This window comes from Cololabis saira, chromosome 7 (genome assembly GCF_033807715.1).
Source record: "Cololabis saira isolate AMF1-May2022 chromosome 7, fColSai1.1, whole genome shotgun sequence".
Classification (NCBI taxonomy): domain Eukaryota; kingdom Metazoa; phylum Chordata; class Actinopteri; order Beloniformes; family Belonidae; genus Cololabis; species Cololabis saira.
The window spans coordinates 2,852,556-2,874,986 of record NC_084593.1 but is presented as its reverse complement, the minus strand read 5'-3'; the positions used below and the strand labels follow the sequence as shown (position 1 = coordinate 2,874,986).

At 32.7% G+C, this 22,431-nt stretch overlaps 1 protein-coding gene across 1 annotated transcript in view; it reads right to left on the bottom strand.

The window, feature by feature from the left end:
- Positions 1-270: 270 nt before the first annotated feature.
- Positions 271-22,431, bottom strand: part of LOC133446728 (nuclear cap-binding protein subunit 1) — a 45,865-nt gene continuing 23,704 nt past the window's right edge. The window contains exons 17-23 of the mRNA XM_061724743.1: positions 21,369-21,471; positions 18,401-18,494; positions 15,868-15,971; positions 14,851-14,968; positions 14,613-14,756; positions 11,917-12,030; positions 271-867 (exon numbers count right to left, since the gene is read on the bottom strand). Coding sequence (XP_061580727.1) covers positions 754-867; positions 11,917-12,030; positions 14,613-14,756; positions 14,851-14,968; positions 15,868-15,971; positions 18,401-18,494; positions 21,369-21,471 — 791 coding nt within the window. The 3' untranslated portion in view covers positions 271-753. The remainder of the gene's footprint in view (positions 868-11,916; positions 12,031-14,612; positions 14,757-14,850; positions 14,969-15,867; positions 15,972-18,400; positions 18,495-21,368; positions 21,472-22,431) is intronic.

The following is a 22,431-nucleotide window of genomic DNA, read 5'->3' as shown; positions in this document are numbered from 1 at the left end:
TTTGAGATATTTTAGGATATTTGAGTTTTCTTAATCTTAAAGCCATAATCAGCAATATTAAAATAATAAAAGGCTTGCAATATTTCAGTTGATTTGTAATGAATCCAGAATGTATGACATTTTCATTTTCATTTTTTTTTTTTTTTTTTTTAAATTGCATTACAGAAAATAAAGAACTTTATCACAATATTCTGATTTTCTGAGAGAGTCCTGTATTTGTTGAACAGTTTACGGTGTCAAGAATAAAAAAACACAAACAAGCAAAAAGGATAAAGACTCTGAAGTTTTAATTACTTCCCAATTCCACATAAAACAAATATAAAAGTATGTGGGTGCTCTCTGGATGCGGGACCGGTCGGAGCTTCCTGAAGTTTCCAGCTCCGTGTCGACTCAGACAGTTCATACGTCCTTAAAAAGATCCATTCAGAACACGAGCTGGATGTAAAAATCAACTAAACTCAAAGCATTAAAATAAAAAACACAACGAAGAAAATAAAACAGAGCACTACAGTAAACTAACGAGGGATTCTCATTTGTATTCCTACTCTGAACGACGTCCTCAGTCACGGTGGCCCAAAGCATTACTGGCACCGACACAAAAAGGGTAAAAAAAAAAAAAAAGAAAAGTAATATTTATATATGTAAAGAGGAGATTCTTGATGCAAGAGCTGGTATTTTCTGATGTGTGGTGAATCACATGGGGCGCTGTAGCGTAAATGCTCCTCTAGGTGGCGCCGGCGCTGGCGCGGCGTCTCAGAGCTGCAGAGCGCAGAACTGCTGGTACACGGCCAGGATGTGCGGGTCCAGCTCGGCCGTGAACAGCAGGTTCTCCAGGGTCCCCATGTACTGCTGGATGGTCACGTGGTGCTGCAGAGAGGAGAGGAGACGTGAGACCAGAACAAGGATACAAGCACCAACCAACCTGTTATTTATACAGACAAATGAGCTTAAATTCAATGTACTGCTGGATGGTCACGTGGTGCTGGGGGGAGACGGGAGGAGACATGAGACACGGGACCGGAACAAGACTAGGGTTGCCACCCGTCCCGTAAAATACGGAATTGTCCTTTATTTGAGGAAAAAATGTTGCGTCCCGTATTGAACTAATACGGGACGCGATTTGTCCCGTATTTTCCATTAACTTTTACACCATATTCTAGTTGAATTATTGAAATAAATTAACTTTTACACCATATTCTAGTTGAATTATTGAAATAAATTAACTTTTACACCATATTCTAGTTGAATTATTGAAATAAATTAACTTTTACACCATATTCTAGTTGAATTATTGAAATAAGTAACTTGTACACCATATTCTAGTTGAATTATTGAAATAAATTAACTTTTACACCATATTCTAGTTGAATTATTGAAATAAATTAACTTTTACACCATATTCTAGTTGAATTATTGAAAATAAATTAACTTTTACACCATATTCTAGTTGAATTATTGAAATAAATTAACTTTTACACCATATTCTAGTTGAATTATTGAAAATAAATTAACTTTTACACCATATTCTAGTTGAATTATTGAAATAAATGAACTTTTACACCATATTCTAGTTGAATTATTGAAATAAATTAACTTTTATACCATATTCTAGTTGAATTATTGAAATAAATTAACTTTTACACCATATTCAAGTTGAATTATTGAAATAAATTAACTTTTACACCATATTCTAGTTGAATTATTGAAATAAGTTAACTTTTACACCATATTCTAGTTGAATTATTGAAATAAATTAACTTTTACACCATATTCTAGTTGAATTATTGAAATAAATTAACTTTTACACCATATTCTAGTTGAATTATTGAAATAAATTAACTTTTACACCATATTCTAGTTGAATTATTGAAATAAATTAACTTTTACACCATATTCTAGTTGAATTATTGAAATAAATTAACTTTTACACCATATTCTAGTTGAATTATTGAAATAAATGAACTTTTACACCATATTCTAGTTGAATTATTGAAATAAATTAACTTTTACACCATATTCTAGTTGAATTATTGAAATAAATTAACCTTTACACCATATTCTAGTTGAATTATTGAAATAAGTAACTTTTACACCATATTCTAGTTGAATTATTGAAATAAATTAACCTTTACACCATATTCTAGTTGAATTATTGAAATAAATTAACCTTTACACCATATTCTAGTTGAATTATTGAAATAAATTAACTTTTACACCATATTCTAGTTGAATTATTGAAATAAATTAATTTTTACACCATATTCTAGTTGAATTATTGAAATAAATTAACTTTTACACCATATTCTAGTTGAATTATTGAAATAAATTAACTTTTACACCATATTCTAGTGGAATTATTGAAATAAATTAACTTTTACACCATATTCTAGTTGAATTATTGAAATAAATGAACTTTTACACCATATTCTAGTTGAATTATTGAAATAAATTAACTTTTACACCATATTCTAGTTGAATTATTGAAATAAATTAACTTTTACACCATATTCTAGTTGAATTATTGAAATAAGTAACTTGTACACCATATTCTAGTTGAATTATTGAAATAAATTAACTTTTACACCATATTCTAGTTGAATTATTGAAATAAATTAACTTTTACACCATATTCTAGTTGAATTATTGAAATAAATTAACTTTTACACCATATTCTAGTTGAATTATTGAAATAAATTAACCTTTACACCATATTCTGGTTGAATTATTGAAATAAATTAACTTTTATACCATATTCTAGTTGAATTATTGAAATAAATTAACTTTTACACCATATTCTAGTTGAATTATTGAAATAAATTAACCTTTACACCATATTCTGGTTGAATTATTGAAATAAATTAACTTTTACACCATATTCTAGTTGAATTATTGAAATAAATTAACTTTTACACCATATTCTAGTGGAATTATTGAAATAAATTAACTTTTAAACCATATTCTAGTTGAATTATTGAAATAAATTAACCTTTACACCATATTCTAGTTGAAGTATTGAAATAAATTAACTTTTATACCATATTCTAGTTGAATTATTGAAATAAATTAACTTTTACACCATATTCTAGTGGAATTATTGAAATAAATTAACTTTTAAACCATATTCTAGTTGAATTATTGAAATAAATTAACCTTTACACCATATTCTAGTTGAATTATTGAAATAAATTAACTTTTACACCATATTCTAGTTTAATTATTGAAATAAATTAACTTTTATACCATATTCTAGTTGAATTATTGAAATAAATTAACTTTTAAACCATATTCTAGTTGAATTATTGAAATAAATTAACTTTTACACCATATTCTAGTTGAATTATTGAAATAAATTAACTTTTACACCATATTCTAGTTGAATTATTGAAATAAATTAACTTTTACACCATATTCTAGTTGAATTATTGAAATAAATTAACTTTTACACCATATTCTAGTTGAATTATTGAAATAAATTAACTTTTACACCATATTCTAGTTGAATTATTGAAATAAATTAACTTTTACACAATATTCTAGTTGAATTATTGAAATAAATTAACTTTTATACCATATTCTAGTTGAATTATTGAAATAAATTAACTTTTACACCATATTCTAGTTGAATTATTGAAATAAATTAACTTTTACACCATATTCTAGTTGAATTATTGAAATAAATTAACTTTTACACCATATTCTAGTTGAATTATTGAAATAAATTAGATTTTACACCATATTCTAGTTGAATTATTGAAATAAATTAACTTTTATACCATATTCTAGTTGAATTATTTAAATAAATTAACTTTTACACCATATTCTAGTTGAATTATTGAAATAAATTAACTTTTACACCATATTCTAGTTGAATTATTTAAATAAATTAACTTTTACACCATATTCTAGTTGAATTATTGAAATAAATTAACCTTTACACCATATTCTAGTTGAAATATTGAAATAAGTAACTTTTACACCATATTCTGGTTGAATTATTGAAATAAATTAACCTTTATACCATATTCTAGTTGAATTATTGAAATAAATTAACTTTTACACCATTTTCTAGTTGAATTATTGAAATAAATTAACCTTTATACCATATTCTAGTTGAATTATTGAAATAAATTAACCTTTACACCATATTCTAGTTGAATTATTGAAATAAATTAACTTTTACACCATATTCTAGTTGAATTATTGAAATAAATTAGATTTTACACCATATTCTAGTTGAATTATTGAAATAAATTAACTTTTATACCATATTCTAGTTGAATTATTTAAATAAATTAACTTTTACACCATATTCTAGTTGAATTATTGAAATAAATTAACTTTTACACCATATTCTAGTTGAATTATTTAAATAAATTAACTTTTACACCATATTCTAGTTGAATTATTGAAATAAATTAACCTTTACACCATATTCTAGTTGAAATATTGAAATAAGTAACTTTTACACCATATTCTGGTTGAATTATTGAAATAAATTAACCTTTATACCATATTCTAGTTGAATTATTGAAATAAATTAACTTTTACACCATTTTCTAGTTGAATTATTGAAATAAATTAACCTTTATACCATATTCTAGTTGAATTATTGAAATAAATTAACCTTTACACCATATTCTAGTTGAATTATTGAAATAAATTAACTTTTACACCATATTCTAGTTGAATTATTGAAATAAATTAGATTTTACACCATATTCTAGTTGAATTATTGAAATAAATTAACTTTTATACCATATTCTAGTTGAATTATTTAAATAAATTAACTTTTACACCATATTCTAGTTGAATTATTGAAATAAATTAACTTTTACACCATATTCTAGTTGAATTATTGAAATAAATTAACTTTTACACCATATTCTAGTTGAATTATTGAAATAAATTAACCTTTACACCATATTCTAGTTGAAATATTGAAATAAGTAACTTTTACACCATATTCTGGTTGAATTATTGAAATAAATTAACCTTTATACCATATTCTAGTTGAATTATTGAAATAAATTAACTTTTACACCATTTTCTAGTTGAATTATTGAAATAAATTAACCTTTATACCATATTCTAGTTGAATTATTGAAATAAATTAACCTTTACACCATATTCTAGTTGAATTATTGAAATAAATTAACTTTTACACCATATTCTAGTTGAATTATTGAAATAAATTAGATTTTACACCATATTCTAGTTGAATTATTGAAATAAATTAACTTTTATACCATATTCTAGTTGAATTATTTAAATAAATTAACTTTTACACCATATTCTAGTTGAATTATTGAAATAAATTAACTTTTACACCATATTCTAGTTGAATTCTTGAAATAAATTAACTTTTAAACCATATTCTAGTTGAATTATTGAAATAAATTAACTTTTACACCATATTCTAGTTGAATTATTGAAATAAATTAACTTTTACACCATATTCTAGTTGAATTGTTGAAATAAATTAACTTTTACACCATATTCTGGTTGAATTATTGAAATAAATTAACTTTTACACCATATTCTAGTTGAATTATTGAAATAAGTAACTTTTACACCATATTCTAGTTGAATTATTGAAATAAATGAACTTTTACACCATATTCTAGTTGAATTATTGAAATAAATGAACTTTTACACCATATTCTAGTTGAATTATTGAAATAAATTAACTTTTACACCATATTCTAGTTGAATTATTGAAATAAATTAACTTTTACACCATATTCTAGTTGAATTATTGAAATAAATTAACTTTTACACCATATTCTAGTTGAATTATTGAAATAAATTAACTTTTACACCATATTCTGGATGAATTATTGAAATAAATTAACTTTTACACCATATTCTAGTTGAATTATTGAAATAAATTAACCTTTACACCATATTCTAGTTGAATTATTGAAATAAATTAACTTTTATACCATATTCTAGTTGAATTATTGAAATAAATTAACTTTTACACCATATTCTAGTTGAATTATTGAAATAAATTAACTTTTATACCATATTCTAGTTGAATTATTGAAATAAATTAACTTTTACACCATTTTCTAGTTGAATTATTGAAATAAATTAACCTTTACACCATATTCTAGTTGAATTATTGAAATAAATTAACTTTTATACCATATTCTAGTTGAATTATTGAAATAAATTAACTTTTACACCATATTCTAGTTGAATTATTGAAATAAATTAACTTTTACACCATATTCTAGTTGAATTATTGAAATAAATTAACTTTTACACCATATTCTAGTTGAAATAAGTTAACTTTTACACCATATTCTAGTTGAATTATTGAAATAAATTAACTTTTATACCATATTCTACTTGAATTATTGAAATAAGTTAACTTTTACACCATATTCTAGTTGAATTATTGAAATAAATTAACTTTTATACCATATTCTAGTTGAATTATTGAAATAAATTAACTTTTACACCATTTTCTAGTTGAATTATTGAAATAAGTAACTTTTACACCATATTCTGGTTTAATTATTGAAATAAATTAACCTTTACACCATATTCTGGTTTAATTATTGAAATAAATTAACTTTTACACCATATTCTAGTTGAATTATTGAAATAAGTAACTTTTACACCATATTCTAGTTGAATTATTGAAATAAGTAACTTTTACACCATATTCTAGTTGAATTATTGAAATAAATTAACCTTTACACCATATTCTGGTTGAATTATTGAAATAAATTAACCTTTACACCATATTCTAGTTGAATTATTGAAATAAGTTAACTTTTACACCATATTCTAGTTGAATTATTGAAATAAATTAACTTTTACACCATATTCTAGTTGAATTATTGAAATAAATTAACCTTTACACCATATTCTGGTTGAATTATTGAAATAAATTAACTTTTACACCATATTCTAGTTGAATTATTGAAATAAATTAACTTTTACACCATATTCTAGTTGAATTATTGAAATAAATTAACCTTTACACCATATTCTGGTTGAATTATTGAAATAAATTAACCTTTATACCATATTCTAGTTGAATTATTGAAATAAGTAACTTTTACACCATATTCTAGTTGAATTATTGAAATAAGTTAACTTTTACACCATATTCTAGTTGAATTATTGAAATAAATTAACTTTTACACCATATTCTAGTTGAATTATTGAAATAAATTAACCTTTACACCATATTCTGGTTGAATTATTGAAATAAATTAACTTTTACACCATATTCTAGTTGAATTATTGAAATAAATTAACTTTTACACCATGTTCTAGTTGAATTATTGAAATAAATTAACTTTTACACCATGTTCTAGTTGAATTATTGAAATAAATTAACTTTTACACCATATTCTAGTTGAATTATTGAAATAAATTAACTTTTACACCATGTTCTAGTTGAATTATTGAAATAAATTAACTTTTACACCATATTCTAGTTGAATTATTGAAATAAATTAACTTTTACACCATATTCTAGTTGAATTATCGAAATAAATTAACTTTTACACCATATTCTAGTTGAATTATCGAAATAAATTAACTTTTACACCATATTCTAGTTGAATTATTGAAATAAATTAACTTTTACACCATTTTCTAGTTGAATTATTGAAATAAATTAACTTTTACACCATATTCTAGTTGAATTATCGAAATAAATTAACTTTTACACCATATTCTAGTTGAATTATTGAAATAAATTAACTTTTATACCATATTCTTCACCTGTAGGTTATTCTACATCTGGGCTGATGTGGACGTACATACATAGGAGGCTATTTCAGCCTCCTATGTATGTCCTATCCTATATGGTTGTCTGTCTGTACAGTCATGCAAGTTCAATGCTATTAAAGCACTTTAAACTTTTAATCAAAGCATTTAGTTTTTTCATATAAAATAAACACATTTTTATTCAGTTTAGAAGTTTTGGGGCTTTTTTTTTGCTCCTGCGCTGCTGAAATCAGGGCGTCCCTTATTTCTATTTCTGAAAGGTGGAAACCCTAAACAAGACTGATCCAAGACCCCAATCTTCTGCTTTTGTACGTTTTGGGATTTTTGTGATACATTTTAGAGCAAGAATTTGATCAAAACACAGAAAACTAAATTCTTACATTTAACCCTTGTACTGTCTTTGGGTCAAAATGAACCAATTCTTCTTTCCTTCTTTCCTCCTGCTCTCTCCTTCCTTCTTCCTTTCCTCTTTTCCTCCTTTTTTACCCTCCTTTACTCCTTTTTCTTCCTACCTCCCTTCCGTCATTCGTTCCTTTATTACCTTCTTTGCTTTTCCTTCCTTCTTTACTTACAGGACTGTCTCAGAAAATAAGAATATTGTGATAAAGTTCTTTATTTTCTGTAATGCAATTAAAAAAACAAAAATGTCATACATTCTGGATTCATTACAAATCAACTGAAATATTGCAAGCCTTTTATTATTTTAATATTGCTGATTATGGTTTACAGTTTAAGATTAAGATTCCCAGAATATTCTAATTTTTTGAGATAGGATATTTGAGTTTTCTTAAGCTGTAAACCATGATCAGCAATATTAAAATAATAAAAGGCTTGCAATATTTCAGTTGATTTGTAATGAATCCAGAATGTATGACATTTTTTTTTTTTTTTTTTTTTTTAATAATTGCATTGCAGAAAATAAAGGACTTTATCACAATGTTCTAATTTTCTGAGACAGTCCTGTATTTTATCCATTCCTTCCTTCTTTTCTCCCTTCACCCTCCCTTGACCCAAAAACAGCACAAGGATTAAACCAAACCGCATCAATCTAACTGCAGTTTTTGAAGTACGGCGACTTCTTTAATGACTGTGTTCAGATTCCAATCTGGTTTTCAGGCAAATCGGATCTTCAACGATCAGATCCAATCCACACGGTTGCTATGGCAACCCTTAGAACTGTTGTACAACCAAAATGTGGTTTCTACCGTCACAGACGGTTGTAAGGAGTTGTGGTGCAAATTTTCTTCAAGTTACAACATCAAAAGAAATGACGCGAACTAGGAATGGGTGATATTTTACCGTTCATGATTTACCGTCAAAAAAATTCCCCACGGTAAGAATTTGTATCTCACGGTAAAAATGATAAATTCCCGTTGATGTGTTTTTGTGTAAAGCCTGATTTATGGTTCTGCGTTAAATCGACGCGTAACCTACGCCGTAGGCTCTGCGTAGATTTAACGCAGAACCATAAATCAGCGTTAACAAACATGGCGAAGGAGGATCTGAGAGCGAGGAGCTCGTTGTTAAACGAGGCTCCAGCTCCGTTATCTGGAACTGGTTTGGATTTAAAAAGAGAGACGAGGAGCAAACGTCATCTATTATGTGCAGAGTCTGCAAAAAAACAGTGAGTGCAAAGGATGGAAATACAAGTAATTTATTATTATTTTACATTATATATAACATATTATTATTATTATAACAGCTGCTGCTGAGGTCTCCACCAGAGTGGTGTAATATTTGGTGTAGTTTAGTATTTAGTATCTTTTACAGCAGTGATTTGGCTCCAAAGACTGAATGTGGTGATAGATTTATAGTTACAAATATGGAGTTGAATTGTTTTTTTTTTTGTTTTGTTTTTTTAAATCGTCATCTTTATCGTTATAAGGATAAATGCCAGAAATTATCGTGATACATTTTTTAGTCCATACTAGGAATGGGTGATATTTTACCGTTCACGATAAACCGTCAAAAAAATTCCCCACGATAAGAATTTGTATCTCACGGTAAAAATGATAAATTCCTGTTGATGATGTTTTTGTGTAAAACTGATTTATGGTTCTGCGTTAAATCCACGCACAACGTACAGGAAGGAAGGAAGGAAGGAAATGAGCAAGAAAGAAGGAAGGAAGGAAGGAAGGAAGGAAGGAAAGAAATGAGCAAGAAAGAGGGAAGGAAGGAAGGAAGGAAGGAAATGAGCAAGAAAGAAGGAAGGAAGGAAGGAAGGAAATGAGCAAGAAAGAAGGAAGGAAGGAAGGAAGGAAGGAAGGAAGGAAGGAAATGAGCAAGAAAGAAGGAAGGAAGGAAGGAAATGAGCAAGAAAGAAGGAAGGAAGGAAGGAAGGAAGGAAGGAAGGAAATGAGCAAGAAAGAAGGAAGGAAGGAAATGAGCAAGATAGATAGATAAATAGATAAATTCCCGTTGATGAGGTTTTTGTGTAACAAACATGGTGGATCTGAGAGCGAGATAGATTTATAGTTACAAAGGTGGAGTTGAATTGGTATTTTTTTTTATCGTCATTTTTATTGTTATCGCGATAAATGCCAGAAATTATCGTGATACATTTTTTAGTCCATACCGCCCATCCCTAACGCGAACAGCGTCCGACCACAGGTGGTTGCTGTTGTCACGACAACCATCCACCCTGAGAACAGCACGGGTCAAAACGGAGCCACCAAAGTTGTTTTCGTACTCTGAGCACATCACTTACATCACTTACATCACTACGGCAGCTCCTTTTACGCTGCAAATCCTACTTGAGTGACAGACGGTCCACACAGATGGAGTGACAGCTGTAAAAGTAGCTGTAACATCTGTATGTAGTCTGAAACATCTGTATTAGTCAGGGGGCAAACCCTAAGATTGGTAACTCTGCTCACGCTTCTGGGTAAAGTTTGACAACCTTATTTTTTTGTTAGAAGGAACCCCTAGGAGGAATAATAGGCTGTTTCATCTTGGATTGTTTTGCTGGTGACCACTGGAGGCGCTGTAACATTCAAATACTCAATTCATGCATATGGTAACAATAATGGTCCAAATGTACAGTTTATATGCAAAATCTTCAATGTTCAAGATTTTATATTTAGGGAAATGGATAAAACATCAATTGAAAAACTTTTTTTTTTTTTTTTTTTTTTTTTTTTTAAATTGTATTTCTATATTTTGTCAAATATTGGTTAAAAAATATGACTTTTTTTATAGACGTTTTTAACACACATTATAAGCATCTTTTTTTTGCAGTGAAACACATTTTCTATTAAAGGTCAAAAACATCTATAAAAAATGATATTTTGTATCAAATATTGGCTAAAATATTACAATATGATTCATAAAGGCTTTTTTTTACTATTGTTTTATCTATTTCCTTAGATATACAATGTTTTAATTTGACAATTATGCATACAAATTGTACACGTTGACCAAAACTGACCATATGCCTGAATTGAGAACTTGAATATTCTAGCGCCTCTAGTGGTCACCAGCTAAAACATTCAAGATGACAACAGCCCTAAAATTCCTTCTATAGATTTGTTCCAACAAAATAAAATAGGTTGTCAAACTTTACCCAGACATGTGAGAAAAAGTCTTAACGGAGGCTTTTTATAAAGTTGCCCCTTGACTTTATTCTGGGTCTGAAACATCTGTCCTTCTCTCAAGCATCGTCGCCTCCAGGGTTAAATATATACAATAAAATACAGGGAAAACTTTTTTATGAGGGCATTTATACACTTTAGTGCATAAAACCCCCTAAAAACAGCCACGTTTAGAAAAACCATCATGTTTACCATGAGGAAGACCTGCTGCAGCCGCTCGATGCAGACTTTTTTCTCGACAATTCGACTTTTTTCTCAAAATTGTACTTTAAGATAATCTTAACATTTTGCCTTTTTTCGATATTTCGACATTAATCTCGACAATTCGACTTTTTTCCTCGAAATTTTGACTTTTTTCCTCGACATTTCAACTTTTTTTCGACATTTCGACTTTTTTCAACATTTTTCTTGAAATTTCGACTTTTTTCTCGACATTTCGACTTTTTTCTCGAAGTGCATAATGAAAAAAAAAATCTTCCCCCAGTTATAACTAATATAGAAACATGCATTAATACACTTTAGTGCATAAAACCCCCTAAAAACAACCACGTTTATAAAAACCATGCATGTTTACCATGAGGAAGACCTGCTGCAGCCGCTCGATACAGTTCTTGTACCAGGGAGTGCTGATGTCCACGCTGCCCGTCTCACAGCGGACCAGGTGCTCCGTCAGCAGCATGATGAACCGCTGGGGAATTAAAACACCACTTAGACCCTCACAAACACACGCCTCTCACAAACACACGCCTCTCACAAACACACGCCTCTCACAAACACACGCCTCTTACAAACACACGCCTCTTACAAACACACGCCTCTCACAAACACACGCCTCTCACAAACACACGCCTCTCACAAACACACGCCTCTCACAAACACACGCCTCTTACAAACACACGCCTCTTACAAACACACGCCTCTTACAAACACACGCCTCTTACATTCAGGCAGAACAGTCGTCCCATCTTTTATTAAAGAAGAAAAAAACAAAAAAACACTGATAACTGCAGCAGAGGCTGCTGGGACATTTTAATTACTTTTATTTTACTTTTTAATTAATTAATAACTAGGGAAATCAACCAGCTTTCTGAGTCGTATTTGTCTAATGGGGCTCGGCAACCCGCGGTTCTAGCTCTTTAGCGCCGCCCTAGTGGCTCCTGGAGCTTTTTCAAAAATGTATGACCTTTTTTTTTCCTTTTTAATCTCGACATTGACTTTTTTCTCGACATTTTGACTTTTTTCTCGACATTTCGACATTAATCTCGACAATTCGACTTTTTTCCACGAAATTCTTACTTTTTTCCTGGACATTTCGACTTTTTTTCAACATTTTTCTTGACATTTCGACTTTTTTCCTCGAAATTTTGACTTTTTTCCTCGACATTTCGACTTTTTTCTCAACATTTCGACTTTTTTCTCAAGATTGTACTTCAAGATTAATCTTGACATTTCGACTTTTTCCTCGACATTTCGACATTCACTTTTTTCTCAAGATTGTACTTCAAGATAATCTTAACATTTTGACTTTTTTCTCGACATTTCGACATTAATCTCGACAATTCGACTTTTTTCCTCGAAATTCTGACTTTTTTCCTCGACATTTCGACTTTTTTTCGACATTTCGACTTTTTTTCAACATTTTTCTTGACATTTTGAATTTTTTTCCTCGAAATTTTGACTTTTTTCCTCGACATTTTGACTTTTTTCTCAACATTTCGACTTTTTTCTCGAAGTGCATAATAAAAAAAAAATCTTCCCCCAGTTATAACTAATATAGAAACATGCAGCATGTGCTGCATTCATGCTTCAGGCTTATACAAAACTTTTTTTTGTGTTTTTGGTCCAATACGGCTCTAAAACATTTTGGGTTGCCGACCCCTGGACTAATGTAACTAATAACTGTTACTGGACACGTGACCCAAGCATCTCCGCGTAAAGACCACGGCCATCTGAGAGTTTCATGGCGTCAGTGCAGACGGGTGTTTGGGTCAGTTTTGCTCCAGTCCGGAAAAGATACATCCCATCTAAATGTGGGGGATCTACTTCGCCACCAGGGCGGCTGCTAATCAGCTTAAGATGAGGAGCTTCACTCCTAGGGGTCTAACGATGCACTAATCTCACAATACGATACACGATATTGAGGTCACGATAACGATACGATATTATAGCAGTATTTTTTTAACAACCTTGCATGAGAAACATATGACTGGAAAAAAATTATTTTATTTGAAAGACACTAAATACAAAACAATACTGTGCGTTTGCTCTATTGTTACAGCTTGTAATGCTTTATAAGTGTTTAAGTTTTAAAGAGAAAGCCAGGCCAACCATTTTCCACAAACTGAACTAAAAGTAAATGCCAGGTTTGCATTATGATCTTCAGTTTCATACAAGTACAAATATTTAGACACAAACTGAATCGTTTCTCTCATGTATGATTTAACTTTTTCTTTTCCAGAAATGTAACAACTAAAATTAAATAAATAAATAAAAGTAAATAAATACATACAATTTTACATCATGAAAAGATTGATTCATGCTCACCTTATAAGTGTAAGAGGAGATTTATTTTTGTTAAGGTTATTTTATTATTTTATAACTATATTCTTTATATTCTGATGTAAATCAGGGACTAGTTTATCTGTAGTGATTAGTCTGTTTTAGATTGGGCGGAGTGATACGCCACAGTACGGCACTAGGTGTTGTGTTGATGTTCTAAAATCCTACACTGTTGAGGGACATTAAAGTAACTGGAACTCAGCAGAAGTTTCCCTGTGTTTATCCTACTCACCACCCCAAAAAGGTTTAATTTAATAAGGTAAGGCTTAACTCTACACCAGCCTTACATCAGTAAAAGGTTTAATTTAATAAGGTAAGGCTTAACTCTACACCAGCCTTACATCAGTAAAAGGTTTAATTTAATAAGGTAAGGCTTAACTCTACACCAGCCTTACATCAGTAAAAGGTTTAATTTAATAAGGTAAGGCTTAACTCTACACCAGCCTTACATCAGTAAAAGTTCAGAGATCAAAACGGGACTAGTTTCTTCTGAGCGGAGGAAGATTTTGGTCCGCGGGTCGAGGTGCGGTCGTTACTAGAACACAATATATTAATATTAATAACCCATTATCAGATACACTTTGTCACCTCCACGACACGTATCGTGGTGTTTTTGTATCGTGAAATTTCGTAGCATGATATATTGTTACACCCGTATTCCTTCCTGCACGTGCAGGTTCCAGGTTCCTGCTTCCCCTCAGTCCCACGTACCTGGAAGATGACGAGGAAGAGGTTCTTCTGTTCGCTCTGAGCCGACTCCACCTTCTCCTGCAGCCTCTCGATCTGTTCCTCCAGCTGCCCGTCCTCGTCCTCGCTGTTCTTCTCCATGTCCTCGTCGTCGCCGCTGTCCTTCTGCTGGTTCACGCGCAGCGACAGTTATAAGTTATACCCGAGAGCCACGTGTCCTACCGTTCCATCGTGATGTGATAACGCGGCGCGGCGTCGTTACCCTCTTGTGCTGCTGTTTCTCCAGCTTCTCCTTGGCCTCCTCCAGCTCCTTCTGGATCTTCTGCACGTGTTTGTTCATCTTCCGGATGGTCGAGTGCAGGATCTCCCAGATGAAAAGTCTAAGGAGGTAAAGACTCTTGAGTTCTGCAGGTTCTGGCAGAAATAATGCTGTTTATTTCCAGAGGTGGGTAGTAACGAGTTACATTTACTCTGTTACATTTACTTGAGTAAGTTTTGGGAAATGTTGTACTTTTAGGAGTAGTTTTGAATCACTATACTTTTTACTTTTACTTGAGTAGATTTGTGAAGAAGAAACTGTTCCTCTTACTCCGCTACATTAGGCTACGTTGAGCTGTTACTTTTCTTTTATCCCTTTTATCCGCGTACGTGTCAATCTCATGACATCACTGGGTGATTCTTTGGGAAAAATGTTAGTTTTTGCATGTTTTGTCACATTTACACAGACTCAAACACACACAGAGTTTCTATGAGTTCATGTTTGTTCTAGTTCTGCCTGGTTAAAAAAGAAAAGTACAAAGGCTGGAAATTTTGTGCTACTTGTGCTTCATTTATTTTTCTATTCTATTATTATTTTATTATGTATTAAAGTACTTGAATTTACTTTAAGATTATCTTAATTTAAGCTATTTTTTTTAATTAATCTTAATTTATTTTATTATTTTATTGATTTAATTTACCTGAAGATGATTATTTTGTACTTTTGTCTGTTTGAATGGTTGTGTTAAAAAAATAAATCAGACGTTACTCAACAGTTACTCAGTACTTGAGTAGTTTTTTCACCAAGTACTTTTTTACTTTCACTCAAGTAATTATTTGGATGAGTACTTTTTACTTCTACTTGAGTCATATTATTCTGAAGTAACAGTACTTCTACTTGAGTAAATTTTTTGGCTCCTCTACCAGCTCTGTTTATTTCAGACAACATGCATCGTGTCATGGAGAATAATATCGTCTGTAAAAGCTTTATCTCTGTGAAGTGGAGCAGCTCTCTCCTCACCTGGTGAACTCGTGAGCCATGTCCTGAGAGAAGAGCCAGTTAGCCACCGCCGCGCAGTCCACGATCTGAGTCCGGACCAACTTATCCACCAGAACCGCAATCATCTGGAAGGAAGGAGTTAAATCCACTGAATATTCAAGTCTTCAACATCCAAGTAGAACATTGACTACATTTACATGCAGTCACAATTCAGGTTATTGCTAATATTCCGGTTACTGAAACATTAATATTCCGTTTACATGGTAATTAATCATTCAGGATATCTGGATCAAACCAGCGACGCACGGAGAACGTCATGACGCAATTCCCGTCATTTCTGCTTCTTCTTCCTGTATCCAAATTCAAAACAAATGCTGCTTCAGCAACTTTTCCCTCACCTTCTTGTAAATCTTCTATCCCGGTACTTTCTACCGTCTACAAATGCAGAAATGTTCATATCCTAGGGTAGGGCTGGGCGATATGGCAAAAAAAGTGATCACGATTTTTTTTCCCATATTGAACGATCTCGATTTTTAATCACGATTTTTTAAATCAGAAGATCCCCCCTCCCTTCTGGAATAAAATAGAAAGAAACCAGAGATTAGTTTTTTTTTTATTAACAAATAAAGCAAATAGCATGTTTTAACAAGAATCCAGAATGCTACCAGTGGTACCCACCGAAAAAACTAGGGATGCACCAAAATGAAAATTTGAGGCCGAAACTGAAGCGGAATAAAATTTAAAGACTTGGCTGAATACTGAGTACTGAATAGCCTACGGAATGCGGTTGTTCAGTTTTTCATTTATTTTGCCATTTTTTTCACAATTGCATAGATAAAATTGCAATGACATTATTAACAACAAAAACAGTAAACTAGTTGAGCCACTGTCAGGCAGCTGGCGATGCGGTTGCTTAAATTGACCAACAGGTGGCGCTCTAACATCACAGTTTGTGTACTGTGCGTGACTCTGACGCTGGTTGGTAATTAAGGAGTTAAAACTCACTCGCCACTTACAGGACTCAGTAGCCAGCAGAAACAGCATTTTTATTACATTTATTAACTGTAGTACCGCTATTATGAGAGGTTATTTCTCACAGTATTAACCTAAAGGGACTTAAGGCTGATTTATGGTCCCGCGTTACACCAACGCAGAGCCTACGGCGTCATCATGCTGAGCTCTGCTTGTTGCCTCCGCGCTCCGACACATTCACTCCGCTGAGCGCGCACACACGCACGCACGCACACACACACCCATGTCGGGGCCGCGGAGTTTCTGAAGTCGGCGGTGATCAGAGTAATTTGTGGTACAAGCAGAGCGAATCACAACTTTAATGAGTGCGGTTCGAATACACAATACATCCATCACGAAGGGCATTTTGTGAATCCATCACACCCTCCTCCTGTACGCTCGGAAGAAGTTGTCCGGCGAAATAAATAAATAAATAAATAACTGCTAACCGTGAGTCCCGGTCGGCTCGAAGCTAAGCTAACGCTAGCCTGCGGTTGTTGTCTTGTAGTTTTATTCTCTCTGGTCACGCTTGCTCCCACCAGTGCAGGGGAGGCAGATGTGACTAGTTTACTGCCTATGGTCATGCAACTTGCCGCGACATGTCATGCATGATCAATTAATGCAGACAGCGCGGTGCCAGGAAAGCGGGTTGTGATTGGTTGTCGTGCACTTTGCTGCAGCATGTTTTGCACGTGATCGAGAAAGTAGACCCACAGCTGATCACCGTGATCGAACTTAATTTGATCGCGATCACAAATCGAGATCGTATAATCGCCCAGCCCTATCCTAGGGCTGTGCGATTAATCGATTTTAAATCTAAATCGGATTTATTAATCAAGACGATGTTAAAAAAAGGAAAATCGTAAAATCGATTTTCCTCTCGCATCTAGTCTAGTCATCTTTTTTTGGTCAAGAAAATTTTAAATGTTGTCCCGTTACTAAACTCAAGGAGGATTTACAGTATCTTTCAGTTGCACTTCATTCCCAATAGGGAAATTCGTTTGCTATTTTGCTTTAAAAATAAATATAAAATATTTGAAACAATTTATTCCATTGTCTTTTGTAGTTTTACCAAAAAAAAAATCTAAAATCGGGTTTTCAGAGAAGAAGAAGAAAAAAAAAAAAATTATATATATTATTATTATTTTTGCTCAAAATCGCCCAGCCCTATCATATCCTTTATAAAAATGTATGAAGTGATTAGTCTCCTCCTGGTCTTGGTTTCTCCGTGTTTATAAGAACTTCCTGGACTCAAAAGACCAGGATTCCTTGTGAACAGAACATGAGCAGAAAACTAATTCCTGTTCCGTTTGATGGGGATATTCTGTTTGGTGTTTACATGACCCAATATTCAGGTTTAAAAGGAGTAACCCAGGGGTCATATTCAGGTTTTTAAAAACCAGAATATGAGCAAATTCTGGTTATTCAAAGGGGTTATTGGTGTTTACATGGCCGTGCAAATTCAGGTTATTGCTAATATTCGGGTTTTAAAAGGGTTATTGATGCTGGAAACACAGTCATTCTCCTGCGCTGCCGTCCGTACCTGCGGGTGGTTCCTCCACACGTCGTACACCACCTTCAGGATGTGCAGCTTCCCCTCGTCACTTTCTGTCAGAGCTTTCAGGATCTCGTGGAACCTGGAAACATCAGATGTAGGTGAGCTCGGCCAGACTGGAATCATTCACTCACGATAACCTGTAGAAGCCCTGTATACGTGTGTGACGTCCACATACGTGGACGCCAAGTCTTAGGAGGTTAGGAGTTCTCTAGTGGCACTTTTCCACTAGTACCTGCTCAGCCCGGCTCGCCTCCACTCGGTTTGGTTCTTTCCTTTCTGTAGTGTGATGTCATCACACTACAGGCCACCGATTGGTCGGGGGGTTGGAGTCAGACGTTTGAATTAGTGATGCAACGATTGTTCGGTAACCGAAATTGTTCGGCTGAAAATGGCAAAAAAATACTTTCAGTGTTCGGTGGAATTAGTGGGAAAAAAAACGAACAATTAATGACGGCGTTGTAATATAAGGAAATAGACTGGCCGCTACACATTCACCAGGAGGTGGAGCCAAAACAACATAATGTTGGGAAATTAAAATTTTTTCAGTTTTTTATGTTCAATAAATATTTTCTACCTTGTAATTTTGTAAAATATGTTTTTCTTTGAAAAGCATGCCTAAATCAAATTTATTTGATTTATGCAGTGGTGAAAAAATTGGCAAAATAAATGAAATACTGAAGAACCATGTTCGGTATTGGGCCAAGTGTTTATTATTATTTTCGGTTTCGGCTAGGGCTGCAACGATTCGTCGACGTTGTCGTCAAAAATCGATAATCAAAATTGTCGACAATGATTTCCATTGTCGACAATTGTCGCCAGACGTGTTTTTCCAACGGAGTGAGGCGTCTCACTTCAATACGTTCTCTGCAGAGAGTCGCGCATGCGCGATAGCGTCTCTGCCGAGCGGTAGCGGGTAAACAAATGACGGCGTCCCGTCCTGTAGAGCCGCTGCATGTAACAAAACTTCTAAAGTTTTGGAGCCTTTTAGCCTCGATACGGTAAATAAAAAGATGACTTGCAAGGTTTGCAAAGCCGACCTTGCTTATCACGGGAGCACGTTGGTAATGCACGAGCACTTGAAGAGAAAGCACGTCGGGTCTGGGTGACGAGTTTCAACAATACACCAGTTTTAAATAGGACATTTTATTAACTTTTTGTATGAACAGCGGCAAAGTTGAATAAAATATCTACAGGACTGTCTCAGAAAATTAGTTAAAAAAATAAGAATATTGTGTTCTTTATTTCTTTATTTTCTGTAATGCAATTAAAACAACAAAAATGTCACACATTCTGGATTCATTACAAATCAACTGAAATATTGCAAGCCTTTTATTATTTTCATATTGCTGATTATGGCTTACAGCTTAAGATTCCCAGAATATTTTAATTTTTTGAGATAGGATATTTGAGTTTTTGATTTGTAATGAATCCAGAATGTATGACATTTTTGCATTACAGAAAATAAAAGGACTTTATCACAATATTCTAATTTTCTGACAGTCCTGTATTTTTCATTGAAGTTCCATCTTTCTCGTGTTTATTATCATTTGCCACATAATTAAAGCGACATACTAAATTTAAGAAAAAATTACTAATTATCCGATTAGTCGACTAATCGTTTCAATAGTCGGTGACTAATCGACTATTAAAATAGTCGTTAGTTGCAGCCCTAGTTTCGGCCACAAATTTTAATTTCGCTAGTTTGAGTCAGGATGTGACGTCAGCGACTCTGACGGCTTCTTGTTGATTTTATTCCACCAGCAACGGCAGCAGAAGTCTGTTTCATGATCCAACTCTGAGGGTCAGACGTTCATAAACCTGGTGCTGAGGAGAGAATTAAAAAGATCTAGACGGAGATAAGGAACGACCAGATCTACCAGGAGCTCTGTCACTTCATAGCTGCTGCTACCAACTGACTTTTCAGCAGCGCAGAGACAAACTAACAACATTAAAAAGCGTTGCCGCTTGAAGCTTCTCTCACTCTCATTTTTTAACTTGGTATCCAACACAAGCCACAGATCCAGCAGCACATCTATCATCTCCTCCAGGTTCTACATCTTTAGTGGTTTTGTCTTCTTCCTTTAGAGACACAATCAAATACGTCACAGCAGCTTCACTACTTCTGCTCCAGGTGTTGAATTGTTCTGGAAAAGAAACCAGGCCGAGTTGAGTCGAGCCGAGCAGGTACTAGTGGAAAAGTGCCATTAGTGAGGATATTTAGAATTAACTACGCATAAAGTTTAGAATTAGTTGCATAAAGTTCATCCTCAAATCATTAAAACTCTTGTCAGCCGGATGTAAGTGAGTGTAGTAAGAGAGAAATACAGGACTGTCTCAGAAAATTAGAATATTGTGATAAAGTCCTTTATTTTCTGTAATGCAATTAATAAAAACATGTGTCATCCATTCTGGATTCATTACAAATCAACTGAAATATTGCAAGCCTTTTATTATTTTAATATTTCTGATCATGGCTTACAGCTTAAGAAAACTCAAATATCCTATCTCAAAAAATTAGAATATTCTGAGAATCTTAATCTTAAACTGTAAGCCGTAATCAGCAATATTAAAATAATAAAAGGCTTGTAATATTTCAGTGGATTTGTAATGAATCCAGAATGTATGATTTTTTTTTTTTTTTTTTTTTTTTTAAATTGGATTACAGAAAATAAAGAACTTTATCACAATATTCTAATTTTCTGAGACAGTCCTGTATGAGGAACCAGAATGAGGATGTGAGGACTTGAAGTTGCTCTAAAGTCCAGAATATTTCTTCTACTTAGGGTTGTTTAATAAACTACAAGAAGTCTTTTTGTCACGGGAAAGCTGCTGAAACTCGTCCGGTTCCTAGTGAACATTTTGGGGAATTATTATCTTGAGGAAGGACTTCATAAATATGGTGTTAACTAAGAATAAAAAGGAGCAGCAGAGCGTATATATCGCTGGGACTTACTTGCCGAGGGCGCTGAAGGAGTGGCTGAAGGACTTGGCTGCCAGATGCAGCAGCGTCTGCAGGAACACGTCGATCTTCAGGGGGTTGAACGTCTCGCCCTCGTCTGCAGGGACGGAAAAAACGAGCAAAAATCAGGAGACGGAAACGGACACCGATGCTCTTTTTGGACGGTTTCCTCCAAGTGCTGTTGCCAGAGGTGTCAAGTAGCAAAGTACAAATACTTTGTTACCTTACTTAAGTAGAAATTTTGGTTATCTATACTTCACTGGAGTAATTATTTTTCAGACGACTTTTTACTTTTACTCCTTACATTTTCACGCAATTATCTGTACTTTTTACTCCTTACATTTTAAAAACAGCCTCGTTACTCTATTTCATTTCGGCCTTTAATAAAAACTATCCAGTTAAATTGCTCCATCCGGATAGAGTGAATTTGGTTGTGGTTGTTTCAGATGTTCTTGTCCAGTTTTGTTCTTACATCCGTTCCCTCAGATTCCTGCAACTAAACTTGGATGTACATTCCAATAAAGGTTAGGATAAATGATAACATGAACATGAAGTTTGACTTTTTGCACCATTACAATACTAATAGGCAACTAGTCATCATATCTGCTGCTCTCTGAAACACATGTTAATGCTCAATAGTACACATATATGCTTCTTTAATATATTTATATTAACACATGTTAATGCTCAATAGTACACATATATGCTTCTTTAATATATTTATATTAACACATGTTAATGCTCAATAGTACACATATATGCTTCTTTAATATATTTATATTAACACATGTTAATGCTCAATAGTACACATATATGCTTCTTTAGTATATTTACATTATACTAAGATACATTCATTTTCAATGGCTTTTGTCCTTAATGGCTTTTTCCCCCTTAAATTACTTTTACTTTTATACTTTAAGTAGTTTTGAAACCAGTACTTTTATACTTTTACTTGAGTAAAAAACTTGAGTTGATACTTCAACTTCTACAGGAGTATTTTTAAACTCTGGTATCTATACTTCTACCTGAGTAATGAATATGAATACTGAAGACACCT